At 42.3% G+C, this 21,911-nt stretch overlaps 1 protein-coding gene across 3 annotated transcripts in view; it reads right to left on the minus strand.

The window, feature by feature from the left end:
• Positions 1-16,773, minus strand: part of slc6a16a (solute carrier family 6 member 16a) — a 43,968-nt gene extending 27,195 nt beyond the window's left edge. For 2 of the 3 annotated variants that reach the window (XM_090197489.1, XM_090197488.1), the window contains exons 1-2: positions 16,462-16,709; positions 3,942-4,182 (exon numbers count right to left, since the gene is read on the minus strand). Coding sequence is in view for 1 of the 3 variants with exons in the window: in XM_090197487.1 (XP_090053613.1) it covers positions 3,942-4,182; positions 16,462-16,464 (244 nt within the window). In the remaining 2 variants the exon portion in view is untranslated. Of the gene's footprint in view, positions 1-3,941; positions 4,183-16,461 lie in introns of all 3 variants that reach the window. The other variant, XM_090197487.1, reaches the window with a different exon arrangement.
• Positions 16,774-21,911: the final 5,138 nt, after the last annotated feature.

A 21,911-nucleotide genomic window follows, 5' to 3' on the forward strand; every position in this document is an offset into this window, starting at 1 on the left:
GTCCCACAGCATGAAGTCTGAAAGTGATGGTTCTAGTCCCACAGCATGAAGTCTGAAAGTGATGGTTCTAGTCCCACAGCATGAAGTCTGAAAGTGATGGTTCTAGTCCCACAGCATCAAGTCTGATAGTGATGGTTCTAGTCCCACAGCATAAAGTCTGAAAGTGATGGTTCTAGTCCCACAGCATAAAGTCTGAAAGTGATGGTTCTAGTCCCGCAGCATGAAGTCTGAAAGTGATGGTTCTAGTCCCACAGCATGAAGTCTGAAAGTGATGGTTCTAGTCCCACAGCATCAAGTCTGATAGTGATGGTTCTAGTCCCACAGCATAAAGTCTGAAAGTGATGGTTCTAGTCCCACAGCATAAAGTCTGAAAGTGATGGTTCTAGTCCCACAGCATGAAGTCTGAAAGTGATGGTTCTAGTCCCACAGCATGAAGTCTGAATGTGATGGTTCTAGTCCCACAGCATCAAGTCTGATAGTGATGGTTCTAGTCCCACAGCATAAAGTCTGAAAGTGATGGTTCTAGTCCCACAGCATAAAGTCTGAAAGTGATGGTTCTAGTCCCACAGCATGAAGTCTGAAAGTGATGGTTCTAGTCCCACAGCATGAAGTCTGAAAGTGATGGTTCTAGTCCCACAGCATAAAGTCTGAAAGTGATGGTACTAGTCCCGCAGCATGAAGTCTGAAAGTGATGGTTCTAGTCCCGCAGCATGAAGTCTGAAAGTGATGGTTCTAGTCCCGCAGCATAAAGTCTGAAAATGATGGTTCTAGTCCCGCAGCATAAAGTCTGAAAGTGATGGTTCTAGTCCCGCAGCATAAAGTCTGAAAGTGATGGTTCTAGTCCCGCAGCAGAAAGTCTGAAAGTGATGGTTCTAGTCCCGCAGCATAAAGTCTGAAAGTGATGGTTCTAGTCCCACAGCATAAAGTCTGAAAGTGATGGTTCTAGTCCCACAGCATGAAGTCTGAAAGTGATGGTTCTAGTCCCACAGCATAAAGTCTGAAAGTGATGGTTCTAGTCCCGCAGCATGAAGTCTGAAAGTGATGGTTCTAGTCCCCCAGCATAAAGTCTGAAAGTGATGGTTCTAGTCCCCCAGCATAAAGTCTGAAAGTGATGGTTCTAGTCCCACAGCATGAAGTCTGAAAGTGATGGTTCTAGTCCCACAGCATTAAGTCTGAAAGTGATGGTTATAGTCCCACAGCATGAAGTCTGAAAGTGATGGTTCTAGTCCCACAGCACAGAGTCTGATAGTGATGGTTCTAGTCCCACAGCATCAAGTCTGAAAGTGAGTGGTTCTAGTCCCACAGCATAAAGTCTGAAAGTGATGGTCCTAGTCCCACAGCATAAAGTCTGAAAGTGATGGTCCTAGTCCCACAGCATAAAGTCTGAAAGTGATGGTCCTAGTCCCACATAATAAGGACTGAAAGTGCTGGTTGTAATAATAATTAGTGATAAAACGTTTCTTGATTAATTTATTGTGTATTGTGTTTCTAGTGGTTAGAGCATTGGGCTAGTAACCGAAAGGTTGCTGGATCAAATCCCCGAGCTGACAAGGTAAAAATCTGTTGTTCTGCCCCTGAGCGTGTCAGTTCTTTTTGTATTTCATTAGGATCCCCATTAGCTGTTGCAAAAGCAGCAGCTCCTCTTCCTGAGGTCCACACAAAACATGAAACATAATACAGAATGACATAATACAGAACATTAATAGATAAGAACAGCTCAAGGACAGAACTACATACATTTTTTAAAAGGCACACGTAGCCTACATATCAATGCATACACACACACTATCTAGGTCAAACAGGAGAGTGCCGTGAGGTTTTGTTTTATCTGGTTTTTTAAACCAGGTTTGATGTTTATTTAATCAATATAAGATGGAAGTTCCATGCAGTAAGGGCTCTATATAATACTGTAGGCTTTCTTGAATATGGGGACTGTGAAAAGACCCCTTTTGTGGCATGTCTGGTGGGATAAGTGTGTGTGTCAGAGCTGTGTGTAAGATGACTATGCAAACAATTTGGGATGTTGACTATGCAAACAATGTTTGTTATAAAAAGAAGAAGTGATGCAGTCAGTCTCTCCTCAACTCTTAGCCTTTTGTGGCATGCATAGCATTTATAACCCTCTAATTACAATTAAGAGCAAAATGTGCCGCTCTGTTCTGGGCCAGCTGCAGCTTAACTAGGTTTTTCCTTGCAGCACTGGACCAAATGACTGGACAATAATCAAGATTAGACCAAACTAGAACCTGCAGAACTTGCTTTTTGGAGTGTGGTGTCAAAAAAGCAGAGCATCTCTTTATTACGACTAGACCTCTCCCCATCTTTACAACCATTGAATCTATATGTCTTGACCATGACAGTTTACAATCTAAGGTAACGCCAAGTAATTTAGTCTCCTCAACTTGTTCAACAGCCACACCATTCATTACCAGAATCAGCTGAGGTCTAGCACTTAAGGAATGATTTGTACCAAATACAATGCTCTTAGTTTTAGAGATGTTCAGGACCAGAACAAACAGACAGAAACTCTTTATTAAGGATTTCAGTGAATTCATTAGCTGTGGTTGCTGATGCGTATATGGTTGAATCATCAGCATACATGGACACACATGCTTTGTTTAATGTCAATGGCAGGTCATTGGTAAAACATAGAAAAGAGTAGAGGGCCTAGAGAGCTGCCCTGCGGTATACCACACTTTACTTGTTTGACATTAGAGAAGCTTCCATTAAAGAAAACCCAATGAATTCTATTAGATAGATAGCTCTGAATCCACGATATGGCAGGGGTTGAAAAGCCATAACACATACGTTTTTTCAACAACAGGTTATGGTCAATAATATCAAAGGCTGCACTGAAATCTACAGCTCCCACAATATTCTTATTATCAATTTCTTTCAACCAATCATCATTCATTTGTGTCAGTGCAGTACATGTTGATTGCCCTTCTCTATAAGCATGCTGAAAGTCTGTTGTTAATTTGTTTACAGAGAAATAGCATTGTATTTCATCAAACACAATTTTTTCCAACAGTTTGCTAAGATCTGGCAGCAAGCTTATAGGTCTGCTGTTAGAACCAGTAAAGGCTGCTTTACCACTCTTGGGTAGCGGAATGACTTTGGCTTCCCTCCAGGGAAAGACTTTCCTCTAGACTCAGATTAAAGATATGACAGATAGGAGTGGATATAGAGTCAGCTACCATCCTCAGTAGGAGTGGCTATAGAGTCAGCTACCATCCTCAGTAGGAGTAGATATAGAGTCAGCTACCATCCTCAGTAGGAGTGGCTATAGAGTCAGCTACCATCCTCAGTAGGAGTGGCTATAGAGTCAGCTACCATCCTCAGTAGGAGTGGCTATAGAGTCAGCTACCATCCTCAGTAGCTTTCCATCTAAGTTGTCAATGCCAGGAGGTTTGTCATTATTGATCGATAACAATAATTTCCCCACCTCTCCCACACTAACTTTACAAAATTCAAACTAAGTTAACCAACTGTTCCCTGGGCAACAAAGACGTGGATGTCACATTTCAGTTGAATGCATTCAGTTGTACAACTGACTAGGAATCCCCCCCTTTCCCCCTTTATTTGTGTATTTATGTCAAATATGTCAAATAATTCAGGAATAGCTGCTAAAAAGGGTTCTTCGGCTGTCCACATATAAGAACCCTTTAAAGAACCCTTTTTGGTTCAAGGTAGAACTTTTAGGTTTCATGTAGAACCTTTTAGGTTTCATGTAGAACCCTTTCCACAGAGGCTTCTACATGGAACCTAAAAGGGTTCTCCTATGGAGACAGCCAAAGAACCCTTTTGGAACCCTTTTTTTCTAAGAGTGCATGTAAAGTTGCCTTATGGAATTTGAAATATACCATTCTCTCCCTCTCTCTCTCTCACTCTCTCTCTCCCTCTCTGCCCCTGTCCTATAGGGCCCACAGGGTGAGACTCACCTCCTCCGTTCTGATGGCAGAGGTAGGGGAACCTCCATACGTTCCCCAAGCCCACGCTGAAGCCCACCTGAGCCAGTACATACTGCAGCTTGCTGTCCCACGCCGGGCGGTCGTCTGCATCCCCAGACGACGCCACGCCCCCGGAGGTCCCCTGCACTCCCAAGTCCAGGAGCTCCGCCTCCGACCGACTCTCTCCCATCCTAGTGCCCTCCTCATCGCTAGGCAATGGAGGCTTCTCCATCTAGACAAAGGAAACGAAGAACAGGTGTCCCAATAGAGATAGGTGTGTGAGTGTGTGTGTTTGTGTGTGTGCCACATGGTTTCTTTTTACATTTTACATTTGAGTCATTGAGCAGACACTTATCCAGAGCGACTAACATTATATCTTATGTTAGCTGTTTGGGACAACCACATATCACAGTTGTATTAAGTAGATCTTCCCTCAGTAAAGAATCTATGAGCAAAGTCAGTGGTAGTGCAGGTGTTAGAGCAGGAAAGGCAAGGGGGGCTCTTCACAGGACTGCTAGATATGTCTCATATTATATACAATAAACAGTCAATAGACAATAAACATGGGGCTTAATGTACAGGTTCTGATAGTGAGTGGGTGTCAATAGACTATAAACATGGGGCTTAATGTACAGGTTCTGATAGTGAGTGGGTGTCAATAGACTATAAACATGGGGCTTAATGTACATGTTCTGATAGTGAGTGGGTGTCAATATACTATAAACATGGGGCTTAATGTACAGGTTCTGATAGTGAGTGGGTGTCAATAGACTATAAACATGGGGCTTAATGTACAGGTTCTGATAGTGAGTGGGTGTCAATAGACTATAAACATGGGGCTTAATGTACATGTTCTGATAGTGAGTGGGTGTCAATAGACTATAAACATGGGGCTTAATGTACAGGTTCTGATAGTGAGTGGGTGTCAATAGACTATAAACATGGGGCTTAATGTACAGGTTCTGATAGTGAGTGGGTGTCAATAGACTATAAACATGGGGCTTAATGTACATGTTCTGATAGTGAGTGGGTGTCAATATACTATAAACATGGGGCTTAATGTACAGGTTCTGATAGTGAGTGGGTGTCAATAGACTATAAACATGGGGCTTAATGTACAGGTTCTGATAGTGAGTGGGTGTCAATAGACTATAAACATGGGGCTTAATGTACATGTTCTGATAGTGAGTGGGTGTCAATAGACTATAAACATGGGGCTTAATGTACAGGTTCTGATAGTGAGTGGGTGTCAATAGACTATAAACATGGGGCTTAATGTACAGGTTCTGATAGTGAGTGGGTGTCAATAGACTATAAACATGGGGCTTAATGTACAGGTTCTGATAGTGAGTGGGTGTCAATAGACTGTAAACATGGGGCTTAATGTACAGGTTCTGATAGTGAGTGGGTGTCAATAGACTATAAACATGGGGCTTAATGTTCAGGTTCTGATAGTGAGTGGGTGTCAATAGACTATAAACATGGGGCTTAATGTACATGTTCTGATAGTGAGTGGGTGTCAATAGACTATAAACATGGGGCTTAATGTACAGGTTCTGATAGTGAGTGGGTGTCAATATACTATAAACATGGGGCTTAATGTACAGGTTCTGATAGTGAGTGGGTGTCAATAGACTATAAACATGGGGCTTAATGTACAGGTTCTGATAGTGAGTGGGTGTCAATAGACTATAAACATGGGGCTTAATGTACAGGTTCTGATAGTGAGTGGGTGTCAATAGACTGTAAACATGGGGCTTAATGTACAGGTTCTGATAGTGAGTGGGTGTCAATAGACTATAAACATGGGGCTTAATGTACAGGTTCTGATAGTGAGTGGGTGTCAATAGACTGTAAACATGGGGCTTAATGTACAGGTTCTGATAGTGAGTGGGTGTCAATAGTCTATAAACATGGGGCTTAATGTACAGGTTCTGATAGTGAGTGGGTGTCAATAGTCTATAAACATGGGGCTTAATGTACAGGTTCTGATAGTGAGTGGGTGTCAATAGTCTATAAACATGGGGCTTAATGTACAGGTTCTGATAGTGAGTGGGTGTCAATATACTATAAACATGGGGCTTAATGTACAGGTTCTGATAGTGAGTGGGTGTCAATAGTCGATAAACATGGGGCTTAATGTACAGGTTCTGATAGTGAGTGGGTGTCAATAGTCTATAAACATGGGGCTTAATGTACAGGTTCTGATAGTGAGTGGGTGTCAATAGTCTATAAACATGGGGCTTAATGTACAGGTTCTGATAGTGAGTGGGTGTCAATAGACTATGAACATGGGGCTTAATGTACAGGTTCTGATAGTGAGGGGGTGTCAATAGACTATAAACATGGGGCTTAATGTACAGGTTCTGATAGTGAGTGGGTGTCAATAGACTATAAACATGGGGCTTAATGTACAGGTTCTGATAGTGAGTGGGTGTCAATAGACTATAAACATGGGGCTTAATGTACAGGTTCTGATAGTGAGTGGGTGTCAATAGACTATAAACATGGGGCTTAATGTACATGTTCTGATAGTGAGTGGGTGTCAATAGACTATAAACATGGGGCTTAATGTACAGGTTCTGATAGTGAGTGGGTGTCAATAGACTATAAACATGGGGCTTAATGTACAGGTTCTGATAGTGAGTGGGTGTCAATAGTCTATAAACATGGGGCTTAATGTACAGGTTCTGATAGTGAGTGGGTGTCAATAGACTATAAACATGGGGCTTAATGTACAGGTTCTGATAGTGAGTGGGTGTCAATAGACTATAAACATGGGGCTTAATGTACAGGTTCTGATAGTGAGTGGGTGTCAATAGACTATAAACATGGGGCTTAATGTACAGGTTCTGATAGTGAGTGGGTGTCAATAGACTATAAACATGGGGCTTAATGTACAGGTTCTGATAGTGAGTGGGTGTCAATAGACTATAAACATGGGGCTTAATTTATAGGTTCTGATAGTGAGTGGGTGTCAATAGTCTATAAACATGGAGCTTAATGTACAGGTTCTGATAGTGAGTGGGTGTCAATAGACTATAAACATGGGGCTTAATGTACAGGTTCTGATAGTGAGTGGGTGTCAATAGTCTATAAACATGGGGCTTAATGTACATGTTCTGATAGTGAGTGGGTGTCAATAGTCTATAAACATGGGGCTTAATGTACAGGTTCTGATAGTGAGTGGGTGTCAATAGACTATAAACATTGGGCTTAATGTACAGGTTCTGATAGTGAGTGGGTGTCAATAGTCTATAAACATGGGGCTTAATGTACAGGTTCTGATAGTGAGTGGGTGTCAATAGACTATAAACATGGGGCTTAATGTACAGGTTCTGATAGTGAGTGGGTGTCAATAGACTATAAACATGGGGCTTAATGTACAGGTTCTGATAGTGAGTGGGTGTCAATAGACTATAAACATGGGGCTTAATGTACATGTTCTGATAGTGAGTGGGTGTCAATAGTCTATAAACATGGGGCTTAATGTACAGGTTCTGATAGTGAGTGGGTGTCAATAGACTATAAACATGGGGCTTTATGTACAGGTTCTGATAGTGAGTGGGTGTCAATAGACTATAAACATGGGGCTTAATGTACAGGTTCTGATAGTGAGTGGGTGTCAATAGACTATAAACATGGGGCTTAATGTACAGGTTCTGATAGTGAGTGGGTGTCAATAGTCTATAAACATGGGGCTTAATGTACAGGTTCTGATAGTGAGTGGGTGTCAATAGACTATAAACATGGGGCTTAATGTACAGGTTCTGATAGTGAGTGGGTGTCAATAGTCTATAAACATGGGGCTTAATGTACAGGTTCTGATAGTGAGTGGGTGTCAATAGTCTATAAACATGGGGCTTAATGTACAGGTTCTGATAGTGAGTGGGTGTCAATAGACTATAAACATGGGGCTTAATGTACAGGTTCTGATAGTGAGGGGGTGTCAATAGACTGTAAACATGGGGATTAATGTACAGGTTCTGATAGTGAGTGGGTGTCAATAGACTATAAACATGGGGCTTAATGTACAGGTTCTGATAGTGAGTGGGTGTCAATAGACTATAAACATGGGGCTTAATGTACAGGTTCTGATAGTGAGTGGGTGTCAATAGACTATAAACATGGGGCTTAATGTATAGGTTCTGATAGTGAGTGGGTGTCAATAGACTGTAAACATGGGGCTTAATGTACAGGTTCTGATAGTGAGTGGGTGTCAATAGTCTATAAACATGGGGCTTAATGTACAGGTTCTGATAGTGAGTGGGTGTCAATAGTCTATAAACATGGGGCTTAATGTACAGGTTCTGATAGTGAGTGGGTGTCAATAGTCTATAAACATGGGGCTTAATGTACAGGTTCTGATAGTGAGTGGGTGTCAATAGACTATAAACATGGGGCTTAATGTACAGGTTCTGATAGTGAGTGGGTGTCAATAGACTATAAACATGGGGCTTAATGTACAGGTTCTGATAGTGAGGGGGTGTCAATAGACTGTAAACATGGGGCTTAATGTACAGGTTCTGATAGTGAGTGGGTGTCAATAGACTATAAACATGGGGCTTAATGTACAGGTTCTGATAGTGAGTGGGTGTCAATAGACTATAAACATGGGGCTTAATGTACAGGTTCTGATAGTGAGTGGGTGTCAATAGACTATAAACATGGGGCTAATGAACAGGTTCTGATAGTGAGTGGGTGTCAGTAGTCTATAAACATGGGGCTTAATGTACAGGTTCTGATAGTGAGTGGGTGTCAATAGTCTATAAACATGGGGCTTAATGTACAGGTTCTGATAGTGAGTGGGTGTCAATAGACTATAAACATGGGGCTTAATGTACAGGTTCTGATAGTGAGTGGGTGTCAATAGACTGTAAACATGGGGCTTAATGTACAGGTTCTGATAGTGAGTGGGTGTCAATAGTCTATAAACATGGGGCTTAATGTACAGGTTCTGATAGTGAGTGGGTGTCAATAGACTGTAAACATGGGGCTTAATGTACAGGTTCTGATAGTGAGTGGGTGTCAATAGTCTATAAACATGGGGCTTAATGTACAGGTTCTGATAGTGAGTGGGTGTCAATAGACTATAAACATGGGGCTTAATGTACAGGTTCTGATAGTGAGTGGGTGTCAATAGACTGTAAACATGGGGCTTAATGTACAGGTTCTGATAGTGAGTGGGTGTCAATAGACTATAAACATGGGGCTTAATGTACAGGTTCTGATAGTGAGTGGGTGTCAATAGTCTATAAACATGGGGCTTAATGTACAGGTTCTGATAGTGAGTGGGTGTCAATAGACTATAAACATGGGGCTTAATGTACAGGTTCTGATAGTGAGTGGGTGTCAATAGACTGTAAACATGGGGCTTAATGTACAGGTTCTGATAGTGAGTGGGTGTCAATAGACTATAAACATGGGGCTTAATGTACAGGTTCTGATAGTGAGGGGGTGTCAATAGTCTATAAACATGGGGCTTAATGTACAGGTTCTGATAGTGAGTGGGTGTCAATAGTCTATAAACATGGGGCTTAATGTACAGGTTCTGATAGTGAGTGGGTGTCAATAGACTATAAACATGGGGCTTAATGTACAGGTTCTGATAGTGAGTGGGTGTCAATAGACTGTAAACATGGGGCTTAATGTACAGGTTCTGATAGTGAGTGGGTGTCAATAGTCTATAAACATGGGGCTTAATGTACAGGTTCTGATAGTGAGTGGGTGTCAATAGACTATAAACAAAGGTTGTTTCCCCACAGACTCTGTTATTTGTCTGGTACTTGTTTTTCACAGCTGGGGACTCGACGGGATTCAGTCCATCCATTTTATGTTACAGTATTAAATAGAAGCTATTACAGTATCAAATAGAAGCTGTTAGAGTATCAAATAGAAGCTGTTAGAGTATCAAATATAAGCTGTTAGAGTATCAAATAGAAGCTGTTAGAGTATCAAATAGAAGCTGTTACAATATCAAATAGAAGCTATTACAGTATCAAATAGAAGCTGTTAGAGTATCAAATAGAAGCTGTTAGAGTATCAAATAGAAGCTGTTAGAGTATCAAATAGAAGCTGTTAGAGTATCAAATAGAAGCTGTTACAATATCAAATAGAAGCTATTACAGTATCAAACAGAAGCTGTTAGAGTATCAAATAGAAGCTGTTAGAGTATCAAATAGAAGCTGTTAGAGTATCAAATAGAAGCTGTTAGAGTATCAAATAGAAGCTGTTACAATATCAAATAGAAGCTGTTAGAGTATCAAACAGAAGCTGTTAGAGTATCAAATAGAAGCTGTTAGAGTATCAAATAGAAGCTGTTAGAGTATCAAACAGAAGCTGTTAGAGTATCAAATAGAAGCTGTTAGAGTATCAAACAGAAGCTGTTAGAGTATCAAATAGAAGCTGTTAGAGTATCAAACAGAAGCTGTTAGAGTATCAAATAGAAGCTGTTAGAGTATCAAACAGAAGCTGTTAGAGTTTCAAACAGAAGCTGTTAGAGTATCAAATAGAAGCTGTTAGAGTATCAAACAGAAGCTGTTAGAGTATCAAATAGAAGCTGTTAGAGTATCAAACAGAAGCTGTTAGAGTATCAAATGGAAGCTGTTAGAGTATCAAACAGAAGCTGTTAGAGCAGGGGTGTCAAAGTCAAATGGACGGAGGGCCAAATAAAAAAATCAGCTACAAGACGAGGGCCGGACTGTTCGAATGTTCATTGAAAAATTTTTAAATGACGCATATAGTCTAGTGAACCTAATTGAACCTACTGAAAACCTAACAAATATATTACAATATGATCAGATAAATAAAGCAATATTTTCTTATGGCTCTGTCAGTAATCTTTAATTTTCAACAGACACAAAAGACAAATTTCCTTTATATAAATATCCCCATAACATGAACATTAAATGAAAGAAACCGGTATTCAAGGCACCATCAGTAGACTATATTTTCTATTTTAGCAAAAGTGGGCTAAATTTACTTCAAAGAAAAAACAATAATAGCAATTTTCTATCATCCACTCAACTGAAATATTTTTAAAATATAATTGGATTGAAATACAAAAAAATAAAGTGCAAAAATCTATTAATCAAAAACAACACTTTGTTTAAGGAGAAGTAACATGCAGTGAAAACAAATATTAAATTTTAACTTTTAAACTTGAACTGAGTAAAAACTCTAAATATGTGATTGCACAGTAATGTTCACTTGTTTGAGGTTGAGGGTGATACTTGGTGGTGTCCCATCTTTTCCACAAGTTCATCAATGTTCGGGGTAAGGCTCTGAGCTGAAGAAATCCTCAGAATTGAGTGGAGGTGTTCAGCAGTAAGTCGACTTCTGTGTGATGTTTTGTTCAGGTTCATCAAAGAAAACAGTTGTTCACACAGGTATGTGCTGCCAAACATAGACAACGTTTGAGCAGCCTGGATGCGCAGCTGGGGCATTGTGCCGGGGAGGAAACGGGCGAACTCCGCAGCACCCACTGCCGCATATTTTGCCCTCAGTGCATCATTGCATTGGAGGTCAATCAACTCCATTTGGAGGTTTGGTGGTGAGCTTTCCACGTCAACAGCAAATGGGTTACCGAGCAGTTCCAACCTGCTTTTTTGTGCTTCAAAGTCAGCAAATCGGCGTCGAAAGTCAGCGGCAAGCATACCTATTTTATCAGCCAACTGTGTGCTCGGGAACGCACTGGTAGAGAGCTTCTCTTTCATGGTCTGGCAGCTGGGAAAGTGGCTCAAATTTTCTTTCCGCATCTGCGTCTCCCACAGAGTCAGTTTGGTTTTAAATGCCTTCACTGTACTGTACATATCAGAGATGACACGATCCCGACCCTGCAGCTGCAAGTTTATTGCATTCAGATGACTCGTAATGTCACACAGAAAAGCCATTTCACACAGAAACATTTCGTCTCGGAGTTGTGTTGTGTCTTTCCCTTTGCTGTCCAAGAACAGACAAATCTCCTCACGAAGCTCGAAACATCTTTGAAGCACCTTTCCCTGGCTTAGCCATCGCACCTCTGTGTGATAAGGCAAATCACCATGCTCCGTTTCTAACTCCGTCAGAAATGCCTTGAACTGGCGGTGATTCAAACCTTTGGCTCTGATAAAGTTAACTGTGCGCGTGATGATGCTCATTACATGCTCCATTTTCAAGGCTTTACCGCACAACGCTTCCTGGTGTATGATACAATGATAAGCTGTCAGCTCACCTGTCGCGTTTTCCTCTTGCATCTTTTCCCGTATCTTCGCCACCAGTCCGCTCCTGTGTCCACACATCGCAGGTGCTCCGTCGGTTGTCAAACCCACGAGTTTTTCCCAAGGCAGCTCCATCTCATTTACACATCTTGACACCTCTTCATACAAATCATGCCCCGTAGTTGTGCCATGCATAGGACGTAAAGCCAAAAACTCCTCTGTCACGCTTAGGTTGGAGTCCACTCCGCGGATGAAAATTGACAACTGGGCAATGTCAGAAATGTCGGTGCTCTCATCCACAGCCAAGGAATATGCAATAAAATCTTTTCCCTTTTTCACAAGCTGCTCTTTTAGATTGATGGACAACTGGTCTACTCTCTCGGCAATGGTGTTTCTGCTCAGACTCACATTTAAAAAGAGTTGCCTTTTTTCTGGGCAAACTTCGTCACAAACTTTAATCATGCAGTTTTTGATGAAATCCCCCTCCGTAAATGGCCGGGCTGATTTAGCGATCTCTTCTGCCAAAATAAAACTGGCCTTGACAGCAGCCTGGCCTTGTGATTTGGCTTTTTTGAACAGAGCCTGTCGAGATTTGAGGCCTCGTTTTAATTCCTCTGCCTTTTGTAGCCTTTGTTCCATGTCCATATTCTTGTTTTTGTCCGCGTGTTTCGTTTCATAATGTCGTCTCAGATTATACTCTTTCAGTACCGCCACACTTTCTCCACACAGAAGACACACAGGTTTTCCAGCTACCTTCGTGAACATATACTCCGACTCCCACCTTGTTTGAAACCCCCGGTTCTCAGTATCCACCTTCCGTTTTGCCATTTTTGATGGGTATCTGAAAGTTAATTTTACTGTGATGCTGACGACTGCTGTGCCAATAAATATTGAAATGAAGCAGCCTACTGCTCGGTGCGTCACCTTTGCATTGTGGGAAATGTAGTATTGGTGCGTGTAAAAGATCTGCGGGCTGCCGGCTTGCTGCGGGCCGGTTCTAATAATAAATCAAGATCATCCCAGGGGCCGTAAAAAACCTTCTTGCGGGCCGGATGTGGCCCGCGGGCCTTGACTCTGACATATGTGTGTTAGAGTATCAAATAGAAGCTGTTAGAGTATCAAACAGAAGCTGTTAGAGTATCAAATAGAAGCTGTGGTCTCCCTCTGTTACCATGAGCAGCAGATATATCAACCATGATCTCTCTACCACTGCTCTGTGTTCTGGTGATAAAACCAACTGCCAACTGAACCCACCCTGGATTCTCCACACCGGGGAACCACATTTACACCACTAGTCTCCTGTCCAGGGGATGTACTTGAACATCAAGCTGCCTCATGCTACAGAAACAGGCTCCTATGAGGTGTTCTGACTCGCAGAGGCCAAGGCTTGTGCAAGGTTATTTACTATAGTGACCTCCTTGGCACAGGGGCACGGCTAGTATCAGCTGTAAGAGTGGAGAAGAACCTAGCTGCAGCCAGATAGAACAGGTAGTGTCTCTCACACGCACACGCACACACACACACACACACACACACACACACACACACACACACACACACACACACACACACACACTTCATTGTAATGGCTGGAATGGAATTAATGGGACAGAGTCAAACATGTGGTTTCCATTGGGTAAATCTATTCTGACACGTGTGACTTGAGGGTTACATTGGTTTACAGCAGGAGGAGGGGTATTGTAATGGATCCACACTACTACTGGCAGGAGTTACCACAGAGTCATTCTACTATGGGAATAGGGAAGCTATTTGGAGCACCTTACTAGATCTGCTCTGAGCTGATTGGTTTACAATAGCCAATACACTCTGGTTAAACTGGTAGATTGACTATTAGGCTACATTTACATTTTGGTAATTTAGCAGACACTCTTACAGTTAGTGCATTCATCTGGGTGCATTCATCTAGCTACATTCATCTAGGTACATTCAGCTGAGTACATGAATATAGGTGCATTAATCTATGTACATTCAGCTGGGTACGTTCAGCTGGCTACATTAATCTAGGTACATTCAGATGGGTACATTAATCTCGGTACATTCATCTAGGTACATTCAGCTTGGTTCCATCAGCTGGCTACATTAATCTAGGTACATTCAGATGGGTACCTTCAGCTGGGTACATTAATCTAGGTACATTCAGCTGGGTACATTCAGCTGGGTACATTCATCTAGGTACATTCAGCTGGGTACATTCAGCTGGGTACATTCAGCTGGGTACATTCATCTAGGTACATTCAGATGGGTACCTTCAGCTGGGTACATTACTCTAGGTACATTCATCTAGGTACATTCAGCTGGGTACATTCATCTAGGTACATTCAGCTGGGTACATTCATCTACATCAGCTATCATCAGTCAGTGCTTAGTAAGAGAGGACAGGTAGACAAGACTATAGGTTGTATACTGATTTAGAGTATTTTTAGTTGTTGTTGTCATCGTTGTTGTTGCTGCTGTTTTTTGAGGGTCCATTTTGTTGTTGAGACTCTCATGTTGATGTTGCTAATTTCAATTTAGCCTCCCAAGGAGGTATTGCAGGAGTAGTCCTAAACAGGTTAGACTTTAGTACTCAACTCCAAACAGCTTTGTCATTCCCTCTTTCAACACATCACCCCTTTTGACTCCTCTAGTTCTCTGTCTTTCTTTTCTCTCTCTCTCTCTCTCTCTCTGCCTCTCTCTCTGCCTCTCTCTAAATATAGCTCACCTCTAATTCTACCTCTTCACCCCTAACCCTCTGCCCCCCATAGTGGTTCAGTGTCCAGAGTTGTTTTGAGCTACTGGTCGGTGAAACACTGTGTCTGTGAAGAGAGAACATGGTCATTTTGGGCTATTTAAAAAAATATCTATATTATTTAACCTTTATTTAACTAGGCTACTGGTCAGTGAAACACTATCAGTAAAGAGAGAACATGGCGTCCCAGAGAGCCACACACACCCAAAGTGTTATGTTAAATAAATACACACCCAACACTTGATTTGTAAAAAAACTAACTGTGTGTAAACAGTGATTCTCAGACTGGGTCATAATAACTCCCATGCCTCCGGTCAATAACTCAGTTGCAGTTACATGAATGTATTTATTTGTAAGTGAGAGAAATCTGAATGAAATAATATTACATAACGTTTTGTTTGACAATACCTTTGACCAGAGCCCTATGGGACAAACTAACACCACAGGTACATTGTAATGGAGATGGTACGCTAACTAAACTCACCAGTGCATCGTCATCCTGTGGATCTATTGTAACTGTATAATGTGTTATAATGAGAACGGAACTTTACTAGCATGTGGTTGTTTACCTTCTAGTTCAATATGCCAAGTGCATCGCAGCAAGATCCATCCACAGAGTGAATGTCAGTGATCGACAGACAATGGCACTGTGAAAACCCTACACTGGTTGAAATACTATGTATTATGTTGTAGTAAGTAACATATTTCCAACCTCAACAGAAACCCTGTACATGTTTAGATTTGGCAAGACACTTGGAACAGACACACAGACAAAGACGGACACAGACCAAGATGTGTGTACGATTTTCTGTTGTCTAAGAATATTTCCCAGTCCATTTTCTTTTCAGAACATGGAAATGTCTCTTTTTTACTTCCAACCCAAACGAAAAACGAAGTGTTTCTTTCCAGCCTTAACAAAGTACTTTCCAAAATGAGTTTGGGTACTGGCTCTTCAAGTCACCTTGGGAACAGCATTGTTTGGCGTAAACTCTGATCTTTGTCGGGTTATAAAAAGGTTGCTAGCCTACTTATTTCTCTGATGAGGTCCTACAGTCCTACACTTTCGCTACACAGAAAACAGTTTATAGGTTGAGACAAACTGACAACAATGTAAAAATGTACATTTAAACAATCCTTCATCCATATTATTTGAAATGAGGTCAGGGCATTAACATAGAAATAGGACAGAATAAATTAATTATAATTACATGAATATTACACAAATATTACTACCCCGAAGTGAAAAGAAACTAACTGAATTGCTGCCAATCGGGCTATTCCATAAGTAATAGTACACATTTCTCAAGTGAGAAAATAACCCACACGCAATCGGCAGTAAACGAAAAACAATTAGGCTATTTACTGAACATTTTAAAAGATGTAAAAGGTTAGACAAAGGTCGCTATGTAGGCATGATGCCATTAAGGTTAGAACGCAAGGAAGAGGGGGGTTCTGTGTAAAAGAAAATAGGCTTTTAAAACCTTGTTTCACATGCTAACAGCGCATGAGTGCATCAACCTAACAAGGGATTCAATAACGTTCTCAGTGGTAATATTGAACATACCATGGTGTGCCCTCTACGTCGCGCTGTGCACTTGGGGGAGTAGTCTCTGACGTCGGACAACTTCTCACTGACAGTCTTGGTCCGTTACCCCAGCAGAACGAGAACCTTGTCTTGTCTCTAAATTACGTCTGGGTTGACGCAAATAATAACGAAGGGTTCTCTGGAGCGCTCAACTTGATCATTGCTATTCGGAATCCTATACAAAACTTCACAGGCGCCACGTTGTAGCAGTGTAAGAAGCATGATCTGTCGATCTTGCCAAGATATCAAGAAGACCAACTCCCTTCGTCTTTTGATTGGCTCTGGTCTCCCTTCACAGTCCCTCCCTTCACAGCCCCCTATAATATTACAAAATACACACAGGGCCGATATCAGTGGTTCGCTTGAGATTGGTTTCTTTAGTTAGCTGCATGTTGACCCGAAGTGTTTGAATTACATGCCACAAATTCGCAACAAATTGCATTTGGTTGTAAAGTAATTTTCATGTCAAGTGTCCTTTTTTAGGAACTGTAGGAGAGACAACCGTTGTAAGCCTAGTGCATGACTATAAACAATCAATTCAGCTTTAAACGATAATCACTCTATTTTTCATTCATTAGAACATATCTTATTCATTAGGCAGCGTCGACGTGACAGCGTTAATCTGAAATTGTTACTGTGTCTTTAGGTATTTAAGACCCTGCCTACTTTATATACTTAGTTTTTGACTTACTCTCAGTGTTAAATTAACTCTTCACAAGTAGCACTATTGAATGTTGAATGACATTCCAATAGTGGAATTCGACTGGTCAGTTCATATGTAATAACTTTATCCACAGTGGGGAGCTCTAGGTTAACACATGGTATTTCATGAGCTCATCCTGAAAACACACACACACGCACATGCGCGCACACACACACACACAAATGGGTGTCCGGAGTGTGTTTTGACTTTTTAAAACCTTTTTTTATTAGTTAAGCTACAGAGAGCTTTACACCTGCCCAAAGGGGGAGGATGAGATAGGATATGATATACCCCCCCCCCTCCCCCGTGCGAAAAACCCGGCAGCATTGCAGTTCTTGACACAAACCGATGCACCTGGCAGCTACTACCGTACCCTGTTCAAAGGCACTTAAATATTTTGTCCACTCCCTGAATGGAACACGTACACAATACACATCTCAATTGTTTCAAGGCTTAAACATCCTTCTTTAACGTGTCTCCTCCTCTTCATCTACACTGATTGAAGTGGATTTAACAAGTGACGTCAATAAGGGATCACAGCTTTCACCTGAATTCACCTGGTCAGTTTATGTCATGGAAAGAGCAGGTGTTCATAATGTTTTGTACACTCAGTGTATTTTATTGTCCCAAGGGAGAATTTGTCTTGGACAATTAAAAATGACTGCTACTTCTATATAGAATTAAATCTTACAGCACACAATAACATCACCATCCATCCTCCTCTCTACCCACACAATAACATCACCATCCATCCTCCTCTCTACCCACACAATACCATCACCATCCATCCTCCTCTCTACCCACACAATAACATCGCCATCCATCATCCTCTTTTACCCACATAATAACATCACCATCCATCCTCCTCTCTACCCACACAATAACATCACCATCCATCCTCCTCTCTACCCACATAATAACATCACCATCCATCCTCCTCCCTACCCACATAATAACATCACCATCCATCCTCCTCTCTACCCACATAATAACATCACCATCCATCCTCCTCTCTACCCACACAATAACATCACCATCCATCCTCCTCTCTACCCACATAATAACATCCCCATCCATCCTCCTCCATACCCACATAATAACATCACCATCCATCCTCCTCTCTACCCACACAATAACATCACCATCCATCCTCCTCTCTACCCACATAATAACATCACCATCCATCCACCTCTCTACCCACATAATAACATCACCATCCATCCTCCTCTCTACCCACATAATAACATCACCATCCATCCTCCTCTCTACCCACACAATAACATCACCATCCATCCTCCTCCCTACCCACATAATAACATCACCATCCATCCTCCTCTCTACCCACATAATAACATCACCATCCATCCTCCTCTCTACCCACATAATAACATCACCATCCATCCTCCTCCCTACCCACATAATAACATCACCATCCATCCACCTCTCTATCCACACAATAACATCACCATCCATCCTCCTCTCTACCCACATAATAACATCACCATCCATCCTCCTCTCTACCCACACAATAACATCGCCATCCATCCACCTCTAACCACATAATAACATCCCCATCCATCCTCCTCTCTACCCACATAATAACATCACCATCCATCCTCCTCTCTACCCACATAGTAACATCACCATCCATCCTCCTCTCTACCCACATAATAACATCACCATCCATCCTCCTCTCTACCCACATAATAACATCACCATCCATCCTCCTCTCTACCCACATAATAACATCACCATCCATCCTCCTCTCTACCCAGATAATAAGTTAATTAGTTCATGCCAAGGTAAGGCTGTGAGTTGGTAGCACCATGACTGTCTAAGCTCCAGTTCCACTGTTGTCATCCTTATGTACCACTAGACTCCAATACCAAAACCATATGGTCTATTTACCACTAGACTCCAATATCAAAACCATATGGTCTGGTTACCACTAGACTCCAATACCAAAACCATATGGTCTAGTTACCACTAGGCTCCCTTACCAAAACCATATGGTCTAGTTACCACTAGGCTCCCTTACCAAAACCATATGGTCTGGTTACCACTAGGCTCCCTTACCAAAACCATCTCCATATTAGTTCCTGTCAAAGCAGCAGCTACTCGGGTCCAGCAACATTAAGGCAGTTTTATCAAATGTAAAATATTACATGGCATTACATTTCATAACAATTTTCACAACACATTAAGCGTGTTCCCTCAGGCCATTTCTCTACTATCACATATCTACAATACAAAATGAATGTGTACAGTACGTGAGTGTAGAGTGTGTCTTGTCATGTGTCTGTGTAAGTGTGTGTCTGTACCTTTGTGTGTGTCTCTTCACAGTCCCCGCTGTTCCATAAGGTGTATTTGTATCTGTGTTTTAAATCTGATTCTACTGCTTGTATCAGTTCCATGTAGTCATGGCTCTATGCAGTACAACCTGAGGACCTTGGCTGCTTGTATCAGTTCTATGTAGTCATGGCTTTATGCAGTACAACCTGAGGACCTTGGCTGCTTGTATCAGTTCTATGTAGTCATGGCTTTATGCAGTACAACCTGAGGACCTTGGCTGCTTGTATCAGTTCCATGTAGTCATGACTCTATGCAGTACAACCTGAGGACCTTGGCTGCTGTATCAGTTCCATGTAGTCATGGCTCTATGCAGTACAACCTGAGGACCTTGGCTGCTTGTATCAGTTCCATGTAGTCATGGCTCTATGCAGTACAACCTGAGGACCTTGGCTGCTGTATCAGTTCCATGTAGTCATGGCTCTATGCAGTACAACCTGAGGACCTTGACTGCTGTATCAGTTCCATGTAGTCATGGCTCTATGCAGTACAACCTGAGGACCTTGACTGCTATATCAGTTCTATGTAGTCATGACTCTATGCAGTACAACCTGAGGACCTTGGCTGCTGTATCAGTTCCATGTAGTCATGGCTCTATGCAGTACAACCTGAGGACCTTGACTGCTATATCAGTTCCATGTAGTCATGGCTCTATGCAGTACAACCTGAGGACCTTGACTGCTGGATCAGTTCCATGTAGTCATGACTCTATGCAGTACAACCTGAGGACCTTGACTGCTGTATCAGTTCCATGTAGTCATGGCTTTATGCAGTACAACCTGAGGACCTTGGCTGCTGTATCAGTTCCATGTAGTCATGGCTCTATGCAGTACAACCTGAGGACATTGGCTGCTGTATCAGTTCTATGTAGTCATGGCTCTATGCAGTACAACCTGAGGACCTTGGCTGCTGTATCAGTTCCATGTAGTCATGACTCTATGCAGTACAACCTGAGGACCTTGGCTGCTTGTATCAGTTCTATGTAGTCATGGCTTTATGCAGTACAACCTGAGGACCTTGACTGCTGTATCAGTTCCATGTAGTCATGACTCTATGCAGTACAACCTGAGGACCTTGGCTGCTGTATCAGTTCCATGTAGTCATGACTCTATGCAGTACAACCTGAGGACCTTGACTGCTGTATCAGTTCCATGTAGTCATGGCTCTATGCAGTACAACCTGAGGACCTTGGCTGCTGGATCAGTTCCATGTAGTCATGGCTCTATGCAGTACAACTTGAGGACCTTGGCTGCTGTATCATATATTATCACTACTGTATATAATTACTGTACTTGTTGTGACTAATTCATGGAGACGTAACACGAATGCCTACACCACTGAAGTAACACCATTCTTCTGGTACTATGCATCGTGTGACGTCTCTGTGTGTGTGTGTGTGGGTGTGGATGTGGGTGTGTGTGGGTGGGGATGTGGGTGTGACGTGTGTGTGTCATCCATAACCGGTTAGAGAGAGAGTGTGAGGCATTGTGGCAGACAGGTCAATGGAGAGAGACTGAAGCTATGTGACTTTATGACCCTGGACAAACCAGCTCCACCAGAACACAGACACCATGACAGAATGATAGAGAGGGAGGGAGAGAGAGATATAGAGAGAGAGAGTTTGGGAGGGAGAGGGAGAGAGAGAGGGAGAGAGAGAGTGGGAGGGAGAGGGAGAGGGAGAGTTTTGGAGGTAGAGAGAGGGAGAGAGAGAGAAAGAGAGAGAGGGAGAGGGAGAGAGAGAGAGAGAGAGAGAGAGAGAGAGAGTTTGGGAGGGAGAGGCAGAGAGAGGGAGAGAGAGAGAGAGAGAGAGAGAGTGCAAGAGAGGGTGGGGGGTGGAGAGAGATGAGAAGAAAAGCAGACTGTGAACCAAACACAGCCACACCACATGGATCATATAGTATCTCACTGGAAGGTACAAGTCAGTTATGAATGGAGGAAAGCCACAAAGCCACTAAACCATGTCAGCACACAGACACAAGACCTATGAAACACAGACAGTGTTGTTTATACGCAGCATTATGTGGGTCATGTTTTGTAATGTGGAGTCAGAGGTTGACTTGAGATTTCTCCAGGTCCTGTCAGACCTACGAACACACAGGAGGCATATCTGACCTCAGTGATCTTACAGAGGAGGGATTGGAAATGTTTTAAAAAGGACCAGCTTCAAAGGGTGGTGTAGAGGATCAATCAGATAAACCTGGTGAGGTATTGGAGAGTCAACCTGCAGGTCCCAGGATATGAAGGTGACCTGCACCGCTGGCAGCAGGCTCAAATGATCACAGCCCTGGGACCTCCATCGACCCATTGCTTCCAGACCTTCAGGATGTGTGTGATCACAGCCCTGGGACCTCCATCGACCCATTGCTTCCAGACCTTC

The sequence above is a fragment of the Oncorhynchus mykiss genome, chromosome 13 (assembly GCF_057628025.1).
Source record: "Oncorhynchus mykiss isolate SJ-2025 chromosome 13, ASM5762802v1, whole genome shotgun sequence".
NCBI lineage: Eukaryota > Metazoa > Chordata > Actinopteri > Salmoniformes > Salmonidae > Oncorhynchus > Oncorhynchus mykiss.